Genomic DNA, 19203 nt, shown 5'->3' with positions numbered 1-19203 from the left:
AAATTTTGGCTGGTCTGTGCTTTCAGCTGAGTTACTCTTTTCTGTTCTTTTCAAACAAGAATCAACTGGGCTGTTAGTTAACAGTTATGTTCCTTCTCAGTCATGGTGAGATGTGATTTATAGAGAGAATGACGTCTCACCAAAGAGGACTATAGTTTGATATCATAGCCCTAATGGTTAATGTCACAGGAAGGGGGGACTGTCAGCATGGGTACATGATCAAGTTGTGGTATCCAGACAGTAATTACGTGACTAGGAGAACTTGCCTTTAAGTATTTACTAGGCTTTGAAGGTGATGTTATATGAAACAGCTGTCTTAGAGAAAAATCTCTGAAATTTAAGGCAGAAAATAAACCCACCAAATATAAGACTTGCAATAAAATAAATAATATTGCTAATGTATTAATTCAGTGTTATTAAAAAGATAGATAGTTCCTATCAAAATGATGTAATTATTCATTTTTGTAGAAATATAACATCTTTTATATATATGAAGAATAGGTGATCTTATGCTCAACCACTTGTCCTCAAAAATCAATATTCACTTAGATTAAAATATCTGCTGACTTTGTTTACTTCTTAATTCAGTGCTAATGTAAGTAAGATGCCACAAAGTTTTGTAAAAAAGCCCACTCATCTGTTTCCCAGAACTCACCTTCCCAAGCAGTTCAGTAAGTTCAAACAAGATGTAGCAAAGAAGATTAAGAGTTATTTTCAGTCTCTTAGTTTGGGTGGGTTTTTTTCCAAGTCCAGACATGTAGTGTTGAGCATAGGATTGATGGCACAGTTACTTTTTCCAGAACACTTCAAAACTCCCCAAGACAGTATAATGGTTTTTTTTAGTGTGATAGTCAAATTGTAGCTGGGTATTTACCATTAGTTAAATGAAATTCTGTTGGTCTCAGGAATGGTCTGATAGCTAATTATAATAACGAATTGTGTATCTTCCTCTGTTAAAAAAAAGTCAAACTGATCTGTCATCTAAAATGATTTGGCATTTCATATAAGACCACTTAAATTGGAGGCTTTTTGACAGGAAGAAGGTGCATTTTGCCATAACATAGAATTGTTGGCTATTAAATTTGTAATAATCCAAGTAGGAAGCAGTCATATAAGTAGTTTCTCAATTTTTTTCATGGTCATTGTTCTTATTCAGTGTGTTTCATTATTAAAAGTTTCTCCTGTAAAAGTAACTAATTGCATTATTCTTAAACATATGTGAAAATGGGGAATGTAGTTTCTTAAAGTCTAATGATGCTGATGAAAATTGACAAAAGATTTAAAACTCATCTGTGCTTCATAGATGCTGTTTGACTGTAGAATTCTGATTTGAGATTCTGAGTTTATTGGCACTTGATTACAGAGTAATAAAACAATGTTAGTAAAACAATGCTTTTGCTTTTATGTTTTTCAGCAAGGGAAAATAAGAGCTTGCAAGCTCCACACATTTTCCCAGAAGTATTTGTTCATTGTTTCATATCTTGTTGAACTGTTGGTGTGCTTTATCTCCTTAATCTGTAGATTGGACACATGAAACTAACATGCTCATACACTGGAGCTACAAATCTAATAATCTTTTACAATGGAGTTAAGACTGTCTAGAAAAGAGCAGTTAAGCTGATGTTCTCATTACAAAGACTTTATCAGTATTTGTATTTTTTTCCACATTATGTTCCTGATAAATTCTCCCACAGATAGGGGAGCATAGGCATGCTTTATACCAAAAATAGTGTGTGTCTGCATTTAATTTGTGGAAACTTGTGATGAAGTAAAAAATCATAGTGTTTGGTTTTAATATCTATTGATATAAAGGACACTTTTCACTGTCTTTGTCATAGACATATCCAAGGACAACTAGGTAGTGTTAAAAGCAGTAGTGTCTTAGCCATTCATCTTGCAGATGTTACAATGTGTGTGTAATCTCTGGGCATCTTGTATTCAGTTATTGTTTGGTTCATAAAAAGTTTCTCTTGTGCTTCTGACAACAGAAGCAGGCCACTCATGTATTTGAAAACCTGTCTTCAGAGCAGTAGTAAAACAATCTTCCATTCTTGCCTTTGCTATTGCAGTGGAGGAACGTTGCATACTAATGCTTAAGTACTTTGCCTATAACTACATAGAAGGTCTTTGAATTTCTTCTGCTTCTATAAAATCAGGGTGGGCTGTGTACTGGTTTTGTTCCTCTGATAACATTCAGTGCTCTTGTTTGGAGCTGCAAGGGAATGGAGTCTTGTAAAACAAGTCATAAGTGCTTTAAAAGTGAAATTTAATGGAGATATGTTGGGTATGCCTATTTATCTCTTTTTGTCACCGGTAGCCCTGGGTCATCCAAGGATGGAGTCATAACTTTTGGGTCATAACTCCTATGCCTTGGGAAGGGTACTGTGTTAACATAATAACCTGAAGTTGCTGCCTTCGTTTTATATCTTTTAAGCCATGAAACTCTGGAAAGTAGCTAATGTTCACGTGTAGAAAATTATGATAGGTTATGACTAGGAGAACAAAATCTGAGACACAGTAATCCTCGCTTCATGATTTTCTGTTCTGTTGAGAGTGAGCAGGTGCCTTCTGCTTGTAGTGAACTTAAGCAAATTTCAGCTATGCTGAAAGGATGTTAAATAACCATTATGAACGTGGCTATTAAACATTAATGATATTAACAAGTGCTTTTGTGACTTCTGGAAGATTGATTCCTTGTGCTCAAGTGTTACGATTTCATTATCAGAAGATTAACTTTTTCTGTTAGTTTTATTCCCTGAGATCATTCAACATGAAGTCGTGTGCATGGCGAAATAGTGCAGCATGATATGTGAAATGCTGAATCATGCTTAGGGAAAATTTGATTTAAGAACATGCTTTCTTCCTCACCATTTCTCATAATTCATAGGGTAACTGATAAGAAAAAAGATGGGATACATATGGAATAACTCAAATTTGTGAGAGTTGGCCAGAGTGACAGTTATTCCTGGCTTTTTGCAGCTATGCATAAGAGAGAATGGGCAGGCTGTGACACAGGTACCCATTCTTTCTGCCTGGTCATTTGTGCCCATGGAGTTTGCTCATGTTGCTGAAAGTGAAATATATCTGAAGTTCACATGGAAGAGTAGGATTTTTTCAACCACAATAGTAATATAGCCACAATTGTCTAGACAATTTGAAGCTTTGGAACATACACAAGAGCTGAATTTTTCTTGTGGATCAGCGTCACTGTTAACAGTTCATTAAGCAGCTCTTGAGTTACCCCTTTGCTGTTGAAAACAAAATTGTCTTACTGTTTAACAGGAAAAAACATGAGAACTATGAAAGGCTTTGTTAGTATTTAACCACCATCATTCACGGGAATGGGACTTCAAAGATAAAAATGATCATTTTTCTACTAATTGCATTTCCAGTTAAAACAGCTTTGATTGGCATTAAAATTATAGCAAGATGAGGGAGTGAGCTCTTGGCTTACCTACTGTTTGTTGGCATGGTGATGTGCTCACTGAAGAGATTCCTTCCTAGTATTGTGGCCAAATTTTATGTTAATCATGCAGCAAAGCTGGCAGTCTCTTATTTCCAAGAGTCAATGTGCTTTCAGACAAAAGATTAAAAAATGGATTACATCTTTAAAATGCAAAAGGCTTCTAGGATACTATTTTTTAAAGTATTAAATTCAGAATATCTTTAAACTGCAATTACAAATAAAATGTTACAGGTTAGTTACCAAAATGGCTTAGAGACTGTGATAGTGAAATGAGCTTGCAAAACAGTATTTTTGCTCCAGAAGAACTAGTCTTTCAGAACAAGGCAAGCTCAATAGCATGCTTTAATTATATTCTATACCGATGTTTACAGCATCACCCTCTAGAATTCACCCAGATGCTGAAAATTTGTTAATATATCAGTCTTCTATGAGGATTTGAATCTTTTCCTCCATTCTTCTTTCTTGCAGGGCATAGAGCCCTTTGTAACAATAAGCGTGATTATACTGAGTCTCTGAAGTAGCTGACTTTCTCATTTTGTAATCTAACAGTGGGTCAGGAACCCTTGGAGAAGATAAGGTGAAGTCAGCTGCAGCAAACTGATGGAAGATGACTGTCGTTAGTATGTGAGAGAAGCATGCTGCATTTCTAGGACAGAGCTCAAGAAACCATGACTGCCTCAGTGTTTTATTTAATTGTAGAGAGCCTGATGTTTTCCAGAAGAGGAGCAAACTGTTGTAAATTCCTAACCTTTTTTGCCAGGCAGATTTTTGCCTGCCTAGATTCTTAGGTCCTCTTGTGACAACATAATAAATCAGAGTAACACACAAGATAGAATTTAGTAACATCTTTTGTAATTGGTTGTGATTGAGTTCAAGATATCAAAATAAATTGCTAGGAACAGACAAACTGATGGTGACTTAAATAAAAAAATTGCTATATGCCTTGTTCTCAGTTTAATTTTTAGAAAGTGGGGGTTTTTAATTTTCTTGGGAAGGCTCTTTTGATGTATTGCAGAATTTCATGATTTTGTTTTGTGGCCAAGCGATAGGAAGAATATGTGACTTGCAGTTTGTCTTACAGTGCAAAGGAAAGGAAGTTTATGATGCTAAGCCTGGATAAGGAATCCATTCTTACTGCTCCTTGTTGTGTCTGAAGCCATGCAGTAGTCTTTGCCCAAGGCCTCACAGCAGTATATGGGTGAATTCTAGAGGGTGGTATTTGTAAACATCAGTGGAGCATAATTGGAGCATCCTATCAGGGCTTCTGCAGGGGCTTTGGCAGCAGCATTCTGCAACAGGCTGCAGAGTTGATTTACATGCTTACCACAGCTCTCTTCTGTTTTCATATCTCTTGAACAAAGTTCTTCAGACAGCAGCATAACATTTTCTGATATTTGCTTAAAATAAAATACACCCCCACCCCCCCACCAAACCACGAAAACCAAACACTCACTTGCCACTCACCCCACTGCCTCCCCTCCTCCAAAGACTGTGACAGGGTTGCCTGGTTATTCCTAGGTCTTACAAAAACTTGAGTTGGTATCAGAGATTACTTTCAAGGAGGTTAATTTTGGGTTGACAGGACAGTTATCTGAATAATTTGTATGACTTACCCTAGCTGAGCACTAGGGATGTTGTGGTTTAACCCTAGTAGGCAGCTGAGCTCCACTCAGCTGCTGGCTTGCTCTACTCCGGTAGGATGGAGAAATGAATCGGAGGAGTAAAAGTGAGAACTCATGGGTCGAGATAGGGACAGTTTAATAGGGAAAACAAAAGCTGTGCATGCAAAGCAAAACAAGGAATTGATTCCCTAATTCTCATCAGTAGGCAGGTGATCAGCCATCTACAAGTAGCAGGGCTCCATCACACCTAACAGTTACTTGGCAAGACAGATGCTGTAACTCCAAAGGTGCCCCTTCTTCCTCCTTCCTCCAGCTTTTGCTGAGCACAGTGTCATGTGAAAAAGGATATCCCTTTGGGCTGTTGGGCTCAGCTGTCCTGGCTGTGTCCACTCCCAACTTGTGCACCCCCAGCCTACCAGCTGGCAGGGCAACATGAGAAATAGAAAAGGTTTTGACTCTAGGCACTGATCAGCAATAGCTAAAACATGGGTGTGTTACCAACACTGTTTGAGTCACAAATCCAAAACACAGCACTATAGGAGCTACTATGGAGAAGATTAACCTTATCCCAGCCAAAACCAGTACATGTAAGAAAAAACCCAAAAGGTTTACATGATTGCCTCTTACACTTTATAGAAGTTAGCATTATTGTGTTCTTTGTATCTTTCAAATAACCTGGAATATTCTATTAATATAATTCCTTCTTGTTGTGTAGTACTGCTTATTTAAGCAGGATGAGTCAGCTAAACTCAGCCTTAGACAATACAGTTTTTTTAGCTGGTGACTGTTAAACCTAATAGTAGGCTGTAGGTTAATAGTTTCTTAAATTATGGCTTCAGTTAATTGTTTAAATGAAGCAGCAGGCTTGTCTACAGTAGTAGGGGTTGTCAGAACAGCTGGCTGGAGTAGAACAGCTTGTCAATGAAAGGGTGTTTTACTGTTCTATATGAATTGCTTTCCAGGTTACCTCCAGATGTTGTATTATGCGGGTGTGATACTCTACTGCAGTAAGATCAGAATTTGCTGTCTTGCCTTCAGAAGTCCTTCTCTTCCCCTGTTTCTCCTACTGTCTCTACTCATTCTTCATTCTTGGCTGATCTGCCTTTATTAGGCCTTAACCTGTTTCAGTGGCCCCTTCAGCTAAGGGGGAGGAAAGTCTGGAATGTTAAGCCATTTGAACAAGCACTCAGCAGGCCATGCTGCTGATCTAGACTGGGACTTGGGAGGTAGTGTGCCTCAAGATTGGCCATACATAGAACCTTAACAGTTTTCCTGGCAGTTTTATGTGTCTGAACATGTGTATCTTGTCTAGCTGCTTGCATATTTTTAAGTCTTCGTAAAGCTGAACCTCTTCTCTTGCCCCCACCCCCAACTGATTAAAACCAAACCTTTGTTGTCAAAATTTGTCATGCCTGCTGCTTTTTGACTTGGTCTGTCTGAGGGACCAAATTTTACAGGCTTGTTGCCAACCAGTATCTACTGCACACAATACTCTGATCTTTTGTAATGTTTGGAAAGATTATAGGTATGACAGCAACTTCTGGCATTTTTCATAATTTCTAGTGCAACTTCCCTAAGAAATTGAAAACTATATGATCCTAAGTAGGCTGTTATGCCTAGTATTTATTTTTTAATACTGTTCAACTAACTTATGTGCTTGAAACCTGTGATAGGCTTGGAAAGCATTCCTCAGGTTTGTTGACTTGAGTCATTGGAGACTTGACGTGTAGGAGTGCTGTCCAGATTGAGGATCCATTCAAATACATGAAAGGAAAAGTAAGAATGGTAACTACCTTGGAAAAAAGGTCTTTGCATCAGTTATGCAAGCTTATCAAGTGGAGTCAAAGGTTGTCTAAGGTTGTCTCTTCTGCCGAAAGTAGAACATAGAAGCAGCATAAGGAAAACTTACTTAAATTCCAACTTTGAGAGGCTATTAAAATTCTACTCTAGCCAAATTCAGATGTCACAAGGCATTGATCTTGATTTTAAGGTATGCCCACACATCACTCTCTTCCTTGAAACTTGAGAAACCCCTATGGATTCTACAGACATTGAAATGTAATCTTTACTTGCCTTTCTGCGTTCTTTTTCTTGCCACTGAAAATAGGTGGTAAAACAGTGTGTCAAGACATTATGCCTAGGTGATGGCTTCCTGATTTGTTTCAACTTACAAAATGTAGGCAGAATTTTTTTCAAATTAAGTTAACTCACATTTAGTAGTCATCTTTAATGAAAGAAATCATTTCATGTTGAAGTATAGAATTTTGAAGTGGTATAAAAAACCAAAATGGTACTAACTTATATCAGGAAGATTGCTATTTGTTATCTGAGAAGAAAAATGGGAAGTGTTTGAGCCCTGTTAGTGTTTGTAATTGACCTGATGATCTTGTCATGTGCTGAATTCTAGGGAGATACTGTCAAATCAGTTGGCTAAGCATTTCTGGTCTTCAAGAGACGGAAGGAAAGGAGAACAGAGGTGGAAGAAACAAATATAGTGGAGTCCCTGAGAAGAAAAGATCTTTATTTATATTTGGTATACTGCTGATCGATATTTAACCTCAGTCTGCTGTGTAGCTTGCTGTGAAAATAAGTTTTCTGTAAAATCTTGAATTGATTAATATAACTTCTGCCAGTGGAAGCTTCATGTTTCAAGAGATCTGTAATCATATAGAAACAGAAAGTAGTTTCTTCATTTATCTTCTGTTTAAGCTTTTGTATTGTGACCATATGTATAGTGTTTGCTGAATGTATTTTTATCTAAGGCAAAAGCTTTGAAAAAAATCTCATCTTTTTCCTTCAAGGTATGGAATATACGAACGATGTAGGGAGCTGGTGGAAGCAGGTTATGATGTACGACAGCCAGACAAAGAGAACGTAACGCTTCTCCACTGGGCTGCAATCAACAACAGGATAGATCTGGTGAAGTATGTATTATACTTTAATTTAAACATAAACTAATTGTGTCCTAAAAAAAAATAATCAATGGTTTTTAAGGTGTTAAATAATGTCAAGTCTATTAAAATCTCAATTTTTGGTCTTGAACTTTGGGGGAAGGGGGAGAAGTTAAGAGACCTAATTTGCATTTTGGCAGCAATGTTTTCATGACACAGTTAACAAATAAAACCTGTTCTATGTCCAGAAGTCAAGCTCAGGCTCTCTCAGATGAGTTAAATCTGTGGAACAGCTATTCAGCTGTATGTGCAGTTTCTTTATACTATGGTATACTTGTTGAAATACTAAATTTCTTTTTTTAGGAGGGGAAGATTGATGCTAGATGGCAGTGAATGTTTTTAAATAAGCAAGATTAATATGATGCAAGGGGCAATTCCTACTTCAGGATATCAAGAAGTTCTAACTTAATAATTTCTTTGCCTTTTAAAAATACAACTGTTAGAAAAGGTAACATTTCAGCACCTCTACTTGCAAGTAATAACAAAATGTTTAATGGTGGGAGCTGTGGGATTTAGGGTATATTTTTGCTATTCAGTTTATAAAATCTGGAGCATAATATTTGAGACTATGTTTTTAAATCTATTATTATCATTCAGAATATGGAGACCTTAAATCCTGAAGAAATAATTCTTAGTGCTTGCTGTTTTACAAATCTTGTGTATAGAATTTTTTCTCTACCAGTAAGAAAACAAAGAATGTATTACATTCAATTAAATCTAAAACCACAAAATATTTTTGAATCAGCAGGTTTCTAGAATATTTTACATAAACCACATCTTTAATCAGTCCACTTTTCAAAACAGTTCTTATTAACAAATGTGTGTACTTACACATAAAAACAAATGCAAAACATGTTCATTTAAGCACTTTCTCCTCGTGTATGTCCATCACTAGCACCTTCATCAGACCAGATCTTGAGTTTCTAGATGTCAAGTTCATGTTTCTCATATTGTTTTTAAAGGACTTTCTGTGTCCTCATGCAGTTTTCAAAGAAGGTTAAATAGACAAAGACAGATAAATAGGTAAAGATTTAGATCTGATGAGAAGGATGTTGGGGTCCTGTTGGACAGGAAACTGACTGTGAAGCAGCAATGCAGCCTTGCAGCAGAAAAGGCCAACGGTATACTGGGCCTCTTTAAAAAAATCCTCATCATGTTGAGGGAGGTGATCATTCTTCTCTACGCAACTGCTGAAGCTGGACATTGGTGTGAAGTTGTAGGTTCCCATTTGCAAGAAAGATAAGGACTTACTTGGGGTGAGTCCAGTGCAGAGTCACAAAGATGATTAAGGGACTGGAATATCAGACGTGAGGACAGGTTGCAAGGGCTTGGACTTCTTAGCCTAGAGAAGAGAAGGCTTACCTTGTCAATAAGATCCTCAAGAAGGATCTTACCAATGTCCATAAGTATAATACCTGAGATACCTGGTAATATATAATACCTGGAATCTTATCAGTGTATATAAAGTGATAGGAGGAGGTAAAGGAGACAGAGCCAGACCCCTCTCAGTAGTGCCCAGAGGCAAGACAAGAGGCAGAGGGCAGAAATTAAAATGTACATGAAATTCCATCTGAACATCAGGAAACCCTTATTTTACTGTGTGGGTGATTGAGCACTGACACAGGTTGCCCAGAAAGTTTGTAAACTCTTCATCCTTGGAGATACTTAAAACCCAACTGGATGTGGTCCTAGACAACATGATCTAGATGCTTTGATAAGGGATGGTTAGACTAAATGATCTCCAAAGGTCCCTTCCAAACTAAACAATTCTGTGAAATAATTCAGTGTTTTGAAATAATTTTATTACACACAATAGATAACACAACAGATTTTATGTCTTTATTGTGGGTAGAAGCTTATCATGGAAACCATAATTCTGTATTTGATATTTTCCCTTCATTATAAGATAGGTAACCATTGTGCTTTTTGGAATGCTGAAAGAGAGCCTCCTGCAAAAGTGATGCAGGACCCTGGTTTACCTAAACAATCTTTTTTGTGAGAGTACATTTTAGACCATATTGTTTTCTTCCTTTTCATTTCATTTTCCTTCTGGGAGGACCCTTTGTCCTGGATCTTTATGACTAACATCTTGCAACTTAATGTGAAATAACTGAAATGCATAAAGTTTCTCAGATAACTGTTTTTCATTAAGATGACTGCAGTATCTAAAAGCAGTTGTTATATTTTGAGCTCACTTTTTTATCCATCTTGAATGCAGAATGAATTACTTGCAATTAATTGTTTCTTACTTGAGCTGTTGGAAGTCATATTTGTATTACAGATACTCCATCTCTTTTGGTGTGTCTTTATAAGGTCTGAAATGTGAATGGCATCGAGATAGCTATCATAATTTAAAAACATTGGTATGTCATGAAGCATTTGAAAAAATAGGTCTATATTGTGGATAATGTTTCTGTATTAACTTACGTATAGTTTCTGTTTTAGCTTTGCAGTGCAGTGAATCTACCTGTGTGATACTCAATTATGACTTAATGCTTTAGTTCGCTAGCAATTTACGTATTCTACAGCTTTTTCTTTAAAAAACCCAAACCAAAATAAACAAACAAACAAACAGAAAACCTGCCCCAAATTGTTTGGGGACTTTGTTATTCACAGAGTAAAATCAGACCAAATTTTAAATTCCTCTTTTGAAGTTAAATTTGTGGAAGAAGTACTTTAGTATGTGTGTAATTCATGGTGTATCTTACTTTTTTTCCCCTTCCAAGTGTGTTGTGAGCAACTTCCTGCTACAGCAATTAGATTGGACATAGAGGTGGTTCAGAGGCAAAATGTCAGATCCAGATAGATAGTCTGTGCTTAAATCTCTTATCAGAATTTACATTTAGGTCTTTATTGTATGTTAGGAAGATCTTTCCACCTACATGTGAGTGCTAGAAGCTTGTGCTGAGAATTAATTCAACATAACCTCAATTGTACCAGCCATATCTTTTTCAAGTTATTTTAGTATGAGCCCTGATAGTCAAAGGTTCTTAAATCTAATGTGTCTAATTCTTCCTTTTTCCTCAACAATATGTCAAAGCTCTTGTCCCTTCTTGATGCATCACTACCACTGTGAGATACTGCATTTTCTTCCTGCTGTTTACTACAGTGCCTGTGACTACTAGTGTGTTTAACTGTGTCTAAAATTCATTCCTCCTAATGTACTTCTTATGGTCTAAGTTTCTCTGTCTTTAGGGGACTTTAATTTTGGTTTATATTACTCAGCATATTGTGTGCTCTCTCTTTTGTGAGACACTAGTTTATTCTGTTTACTTAGAGTGAAATTATCCTGTGTTTTTCTTTCTGTTTGATCTTATCACATTTTTCCCATGTCTCCACTATTTGTGCCCAATGTGTGCAGTGGATAATTTCATTAAATATGTTGTCTATCAAGCTTGGTATCATGGAGATTGAGTCTAAGTGTAAGTGGTCTGCTCTCGTGATACCAGATCTCAGTGTCTTGCTTACTGGGTATTGACTATATAAGGTCTTCCCAGTGAAGTAGCTTATCTGCTCATCTGTGGAGCCTGCAGGCTTAGAATTTCTTTTATTTTTAGTATTTGTTCATCCTGTGTAATCATTCAGCATAGATAATGGTGAAACCCATTGATATTTTATAAAGAAAACTGCAGAAACTTCTATTTTTTTATAGGATCAGAAATAAGTGTCAGACATCTACAGTATAATACTCTTTTTATCATGACGCTGTTCTATTGGTCTCTCTTCAACTCAGTTTTGTAAAAATGCAAAAATTAGCCTTATCTCTACAGTTAACCTACTGCCTACATTTCCGTGTTCCCCGTGTCAGACTCTCTCCAGACAAGGATTTCTCTTCTGCTTTTCCTCCTCTAGCAACAGTGACTGTGTGCAATTTGATTCCGCAAACACCGAATGCAAACTGCGCCAGTTTTCAAATGCCTGGCAAAGACTTAGACATCCTAATGTGGAGATCAGTGGAGTATTTTCTTCTTAAGACAACCTCTTATCAGATCTGCTTGCTTGGAATGTAAGTAGATTGCTGAAATAGGACTTGCACACCTGTCATCTTCTAGTGTAGAAGCTTAGATGACTCACTGAGAGTAGAATTGTCCAGTTTATACTTTCTCCAGGGACATTCTTGGCAAGCACAAAATTCCTTCTTCAAGATCTTCCTGGACAGGGATATTAAGTTCTCAGTCTGGTTTTGCAGAAAAAATCTCACTATTTAGGTGTACTGAAACTGAAGCACAGTGATAAATGTCAGCTTAGTCTAAAGAACACTCTTAAGGAAACAAAAAAACGTTTCAATGTGCCATCTGGCAGGAGATTGCTGTCTTCTTTTCCCAGTTGTCAAACTGCAAGTTCTTTTCTAAATAAAATGTACTAACCAGTAAGCAGTGAGGTTGCTCAGTAGAATCTGAACATATTCTGTGTTTCTGCAGGGACCAGTGTTTGAATGGAGACAGTCTGTTTAATGTTCACCTCCCCACGAGTGGCTGTCACATCGCCGAGATGGATCCAAGCTTTGACTGTGAATTTCTGTGCTGTCATGTAGACGAGATTTCCTTGGGAACGTCTTCCCAAGGGGGACTAAATAGCTTCTCATTGTCTTTTTCAAATTTGTTTTTTGGTAGCTGGTATTCGCCTCACAACAACAAAATTATGTTGTGTCTTTACCCTCTATACATCTTGTCTTTTCACCTACATGGAACCAAGACTTTCAGAAAATCTGTGGATGTTCTCATTGAGAAATCCAAAAGCTGAACTTCAGCAGAGAGATGTTGCAGTTTTGTTCCTTTGGTGTCAGAGACCGGCAGAGTGGACTGTGCTGTACTGACCAGAGCAGGTCTTATTTGTCATACAAACTTTGGCAAGTCTGCTGAAGTACTTCATTCTGTCTGATGGCTCTAAATCAACTGTATAAAAGAACTTTTCCTTTATATGTTTTTAGTATGGACAGGTATAGCTAATGCATTTTTCAGTTTCTTTTCTTAAAAGTAAATTTTGGGCTGTTTAAGTTTTACTCTGAATCAATAAACACTAAAGGAAAAAAAAAAAAAGTAGTTACTTAGGATAATACTTTTCAAATTGTTCTGTTTGTTGCCCTTCTTGCTGTGTCTTAAAACACTTAGAGGAAAGGTGACAGAAACTCAATGCAGAGTATTTGAAGCACAGTTTGTGTGGGCAGCCTGACAGGTATTTTGAAAGTGAAAAGTCTGCAGGCACTGGTACTTGAAAGATGCAAGCACTTAGGAATCTATAGCTATATAATACTTTTCAAAGGTCTGTTATTACTACTTTTTTTTCCATTGGCTTATAGCATAGTGAATGAAGAACTACAAGCCTCCTCTGGGAAGGTTGGTTTTTGGAAATGTTAATTTCTTTTTAAAGTGTGAATTTTCTTTCACAAAGGAAAAGTAATATTACCAGTTTAGTGTCCCATATAAAACAGCAAGGAAGACAGTTTACAGAAACAGTACAAATGACAATGAATATGAATAGCTGCAGTTAAATATGGGTGACTTATTTTGTTCTTACAGGTAGGTCATCTTTTCGTGAATGTTCTAGAGGGAAAAATATTCTCTACCTCATTGTTTAGAAGCATTTTTTTAAATACTCGGATGTTTTTGTCCTTTGATTAATAACAATTCACAAGTATGTAAATATATTAGTACTTGGCTAAAAGCCTAACTTAAGCATGAGGCTCTTGGAACAGTGACTTCAGCAGAGCCATTTCAGTGATGATACATACTACAAGTTGAATTGTGTGTAACTTTGCCTTTCAGCCAAAATTCTCTAAATATGCTAATCTTCTAGCAGCGTATTATTTTACCAATAATTCAGAATTCTTTTTAATGCAGCAACCCCTAAATATTTTAGAAGAATCCTTTTTATTAAATACTTTTGTGGTAGCATAGTTCATACTGTTATATATAGCAATTATTCTATCTTACCTTAAAACCAAACTAGGAAATAGCAGCATGTTCCAAACATAGTAGGAAGCATCTGTGCTCTCCCAACCCATATCAAAAAGGCAAAAAATTGAATGTATATGCATAACCTCTAAAAAAGATTATATGAAGGCAAGAGAAGGTTCTTATCTTGTGGTCTGTAACGACCTGTTTTGCATAACATCAAATTTAATTACTGTATGTCCTTTATATTTAACCAAGGCAAGCAATAATATTTACTGTTTCTGTTATTCCAGATACTATATATCAAAAGGTGCTATCGTTGATCAGCTTGGAGGAGATTTAAATTCTACCCCACTTCACTGGGCAACGAGGTAGGGAAAAGTCTTCTGGAATTTTCTTTTCCCATGTTTTTGTTTAACTGGGAATCTGTTACAAATTGTTTTATGAAATTGCTGTATTTTATGGGAATATGGTACAAGAATTAATTCAGTCACTGATAACTGGATACACTGTGAATGAGGTATGTTTGAGCTACAGGAGATTTCAGTATATAGTTTAGTTTTTTTCTTACCTCTTTTGCTGTAAAAGAAGATTACTACTATGACAGAAAAAAGAGTAAAGTAAAATTAGAGACTATGGTCCTCTTGGTTTACTCTTACTTTGGAGATCTTATTTTTATCAATCTTCTGAAGTTCAGCAATACCTGTGAAGATGGGGCTTGGGATGATTTTGTGTGACTTTGCAGTCTTGTATTATGTGTGTGGACTTTATTAAGGTGCACTTAAAATCAGGTTTTTGATGTAGAAGATAACCCAAGAGTAGTGAATGGCTGAGAAAATTGAAGATGGCCTTTGAGCAGTAGCTGCTCCTTCAGACAACCTCCTAGAAACAGGCAGGAAAGGAATACTGTCCATATTAATATTTTTAACTGCAGACTGAAAAAGGAGACTAAGAAAACTAGCTTTTAGAACAATTAATGTATCAAAATAATTTGTTTACTAAAGATGAGGACTTGCTTATTAGCCTCTATTAAAGATTATAGCTTGTATATTTCTTACAGATCACACTCTTAAGTTCTGTTAATAGCCCAAAAGCTTGCGTAGATTTTCTCATGTTCACAGCTGTAATCTGTTGTTTTGTGAAGCATTATCCAAAGCTGCTTCTGACAAATTGAAAAGGTTGTTTTTCTTGTTTCAGAAACTGTGTATTGACAGTTAGGCACTGTGCCTATAAGAAGGATATGCCTGTGTTCATTAGGCCAAAAAGATGCTTAAGCTTTTAATGTATTGTGGAGGAAGTGTAGGCTTTCAGTTTTCCTTTTTTTCTTCTATTTTTATTTCACTACTGTTTTTAATAGTAGAAAGACAAACCATATGCCCCACAGAAAATGAGAGTATATAGCCAGTTTGACATCTCTTAAAATAGCAGGTTTCGTATGTGTATTGGAAGAAGTCACAGTAGACTAGATTTCTAACCGAATAATTCGGGATTTTTTTGTTGACTGACTTTCTGCTATACAGCACACTTAAGCGAATTGCATGTGGTGAATGCATTGGCTGCACGGAATTTGCTCATATCATTGAGTTTGCTTACTCGGTTGCAGAATCAAGTCATGACAATTGTTGTCAAAGTGTGTAAGCCCCAATGGTAGCTGCTCAACACGTTTGTTTTATGTAGATATTAAAATTTTAATAGTTCTTTTGCATATAGTTATTCAGTTGTTTGTTTTTTGTGTTTTGTTACATTTAGACAGGGTCACTTATCCATGGTTGTACAGCTGATGAAATATGGGGCAGATCCGTCGCTAATTGATGGAGAAGGATGTAGCTGTATTCATTTGGCTGCTCAGTTTGGACATACTTCGATTGTTGCTTACCTGATAGCAAAGGGACAGGTAAATTTTAAGTACTATCATATTTAAATAGATTCTACTCAAAATTAGAGTAGGAAAACAATTGAAACCTATACCTATTATTCAGGAAATGCAAAATATCTGCCAGACTAAACATAATAATTCAGTGTCTTTTATTGTGAACTACAGTATTGATGTGCCATCTGCTAACTTAATTTCTTTGAACAGTGGTCTGAGTACTTTGGCTTTAGTTCATACCTGTCTAGTGTGGTATATGGAAATTCTAGCAGTTACTCTTTTACCATTCTTTATTTCTAATGAATTTAATCTTTAAATGTTAATAGTGACAATGATAGCAAACATTTTGGAATTCTTCACAGAATCGTCAGGTTGTACGTGGGTAAAGAATCTAATGACAAAGCGTTGTCATAGGTCATCTCTTTGTTTACACCTCAGTCCACAACGTTTGTTTATTGCTGTTACTAATTGCATGCATGTGTAATAAAAAACCCAACCAAAACAATCCAAAAATCTTCCTGCTAGCCTCTTACATGACTGTTAGATCTGTAAAGTGTGTATATGGCATGTATTCATTACTTTTCTTGTTGTCTCTTCATTCTGTGTGCTCAAAACCACCTTTACCTTTTTGCTACTCACCCTGTATGATAATCTGTAGATTTACTCACCCACAGATAGGTGCCTGAAACACAAATTTGATTTACTTTGTAAACCGTATAAAAAAGTCAAAGTCATCCTCTTGTTTTACAGCCTCGCTAATCTGTTCAAGCTTCTGTATTCTGCTTATTCTTTCAAATTGAAAGTGAGATATGATCCAATGAGTCTGGTAGAATATGACTATTAAATGAATGGATTTGGTCTGTGTAAAATACTAAATTTGATGCAGAAAATTATTTGTGCTTATACAAGTAATAAAATATAAACTATTGCTCCAAGTAGTATTCAGTTTGTTCCTGAGAACTGTTTGGTAAAACTATTTAGCATCTGATAGAGAATAAACTAGGCACAAGAAGAGGCTGATCATATATAATCACTATTTTGTGAGAGATAATGATTGGAGAGAAATGCTTTTTCATCAGGAACAAGTTTTATATTTTGTTCACAAGTTATGTGTAGTTGTATATGGATTTTATGTTGCTAGAAAAATTTTGCAGATGTTATACAAGTGTGAACTTGTTTAAAGCATAGCATTAATGAAGTATAAATGGCCTTTAAAATGACATACTGTGATAACGAAATCTCACTGTAAATGGTTTTTGTCCTCATGTTTCTATACAGACTTGTCCTATTTATCTGAGCGTACAGTATTTCAGTACAGAAGAATTTGTGTGTCTTTACATGTGCACATACATAAACTCAAAAAACTTGATTTTAAAATTTAAAACCTATTATCTCTTGGAAAGAGCTCTGCTTATTAGCAGCTTTGAAAAGGATGATTATTCTTAAATCCTCCAAATGTTATCAAGTATAATATGATTTTGGTATCCTTTCCATGCTCTAAGTTTGAATTAATTTTAACAGTAACTTTTTGTAAGCACTTCAGGAAGTTCAACTTTAAAATTATGTATTGATTTGTATGTTTAAAACATATTATGTTTAAAATATAGTAATATTGATATCATTGTAATAAAAATTCCTAAACTCATAGTTCTCTAGCTATACTACATACAAGTACAAAAAATATATGGTTTCTGTAGAAGCTATGGGAAATACATGATTCTACTTTTTATTCTCTGTTAATAAGTATATATGAGGTCATTAATACCTTTTTTTTTTTCCCAAACCCTTTGTGATGTCATGATTTGGGTTTGGAAACTTGAACTGCTTTTGCTTATGTGCGTTTGCCCTATATACTACTTGCAATTTTTTTTTGTTTTTTGTCTTTACAGAGACCAGGTTCTCTTATATCCAAAGAGTAGGCTTACACTTGTTCTGAACCAAATTGTAGTACTTGTGTGGTAAATCACAACTAAATAAATGTCAAAATAAAGCTCAGCGTAGGCTGTGTGCTTCGTTAGTTCTGATCCTGGTGCCTTTATGGACCCTCATGATAAGAGGAGAGCCAGTTTTCATAACTGTGTAGAGACCTGTGAATTAAGAAGTTACTCCCAGTTGCTTCTTGTCTCTTTTTGAGACAGAGCTGGAATCCAACTCCAGTGTTGCTTCACTCTCTTCTTGCATTGCAGCAGCCAGTGGTAAAATTTCCAGTCTGAGGCTTGAGTCCAGTCCTCTAGCTTCTGAAATGTAGTGTAGGGGAAGAACCCTTGGCCAGATGCCCTCTGGCCTTGGTCGGTGGTGAATCTACTTTCATACCAGCAAGTACTACTCAGCGAAGAGGTATCAGTGACTGATAGCTGTTTCTTTTTATTTAGTCATGTCTCCTACTGAATTTTGACAGACTGATACCTGGCTGTATCATAATTTGTTCATGTTGTTTATATCAGTAGGTTGCCAGTAGTTTGTGCCAGTAGGGTCAAAATCAAGCCTGGGGCAAGTACATGATATAATCAGATACCAAGTAACAGAATCTGTAGCACAGTTCAAGTTTAGGTAAAATGTAAGAAAAGAGCTAAGGAACTTTAAAATGTTCAAAATTGATGCTTGCACTAATTGATTGCTTGACACTGTGCTTATGCTCCTTAAAATGCCAAAGGCATGTTAGAGCCTAGCATATGGAAACATGTCACCCCAAAATAATTTAAGATATAGATATGGTATGTTGGATGGTTGAATAATGTGGCTTCATCCTGTGTCATGTGTGAGATAACTAACATCAATCACAGATAATGGGTGGCTATAAAGTTGCTAGTAGGATAAAATCATGTTGTAGAAAATATTCTGGAGCTAAAATTGTAGTTTAAATATTTCATACTCATAGTTTAACACTTATTCATCAAGTATGTATTTTCTTCTCAGAGTTGAAATTTCCTGAGCTACAAAGAGCCTTCTTCTGAGCTATGGCCTAGGAGTAGTTGGCATTTAGGTTGGGAGATACCGGCAGCCTTGGTTACTCTGGTGCTGCAGTCTTTGAGCCATGCTCCTAAGCACTGTTAGCTCTGTTGGAACTGAGGATCGTTCTCTCCACCGGGTTCAGGCTAGTGTAAAACACTGAACCAAGTGTTTTAGCCCCAACCTACAGCACATTATTGACAGAATTGTATGTCCAGTCGTGTTTCTTCCTTATTATTGTCAAAACTGACTGTGTTTGGACTAGAGTACTCAGAGCTTGTGTTCTTTGAAAGAACGAGGTAGGTTCAGTTCTGTGTGTTACCTTCTGCCTGTCAGTTTGTGGTTGCTTCATTCCACAAGAGTCTTACAAAATCTCTGCTTCTAGTGAATAACTAGCACGGCTTTCCTAAATTAGGAAATGTTTTCAGCCTTACATCTTCCTTCCTGATAA

The 19203-nt window shown here is 36.2% G+C and overlaps 1 protein-coding gene across 2 annotated transcripts in view; it reads left to right on the top strand.

Annotated features, from left to right (window-relative positions):
• ZDHHC17 (zinc finger DHHC-type containing 17) overlaps window positions 1-19203 on the top strand; it is an 83051-nt gene that overhangs the window by 23031 nt on the left and 40817 nt on the right. For both annotated transcript variants that reach the window (XR_003400295.1, XM_026867305.1), the window contains exons 3-5: window positions 7890-8012; window positions 14227-14304; window positions 15683-15827. Coding sequence is in view for 1 of the 2 variants with exons in the window: in XM_026867305.1 (XP_026723106.1) it covers window positions 7890-8012; window positions 14227-14304; window positions 15683-15827 (346 nt within the window). In the remaining variant the exon portion in view is untranslated. The remainder of the gene's footprint in view (window positions 1-7889; window positions 8013-14226; window positions 14305-15682; window positions 15828-19203) is intronic.

This window comes from Athene cunicularia (genome assembly GCF_003259725.1).
Source record: "Athene cunicularia isolate RWA chromosome 1 unlocalized genomic scaffold, athCun1 chr1_part2, whole genome shotgun sequence".
NCBI classification, from domain to species: Eukaryota; Metazoa; Chordata; class Aves; order Strigiformes; family Strigidae; genus Athene; species Athene cunicularia.
Note: the sequence above shows the minus strand (reverse complement) of the source record. Positions and strands in the feature narration are given on the sequence as shown.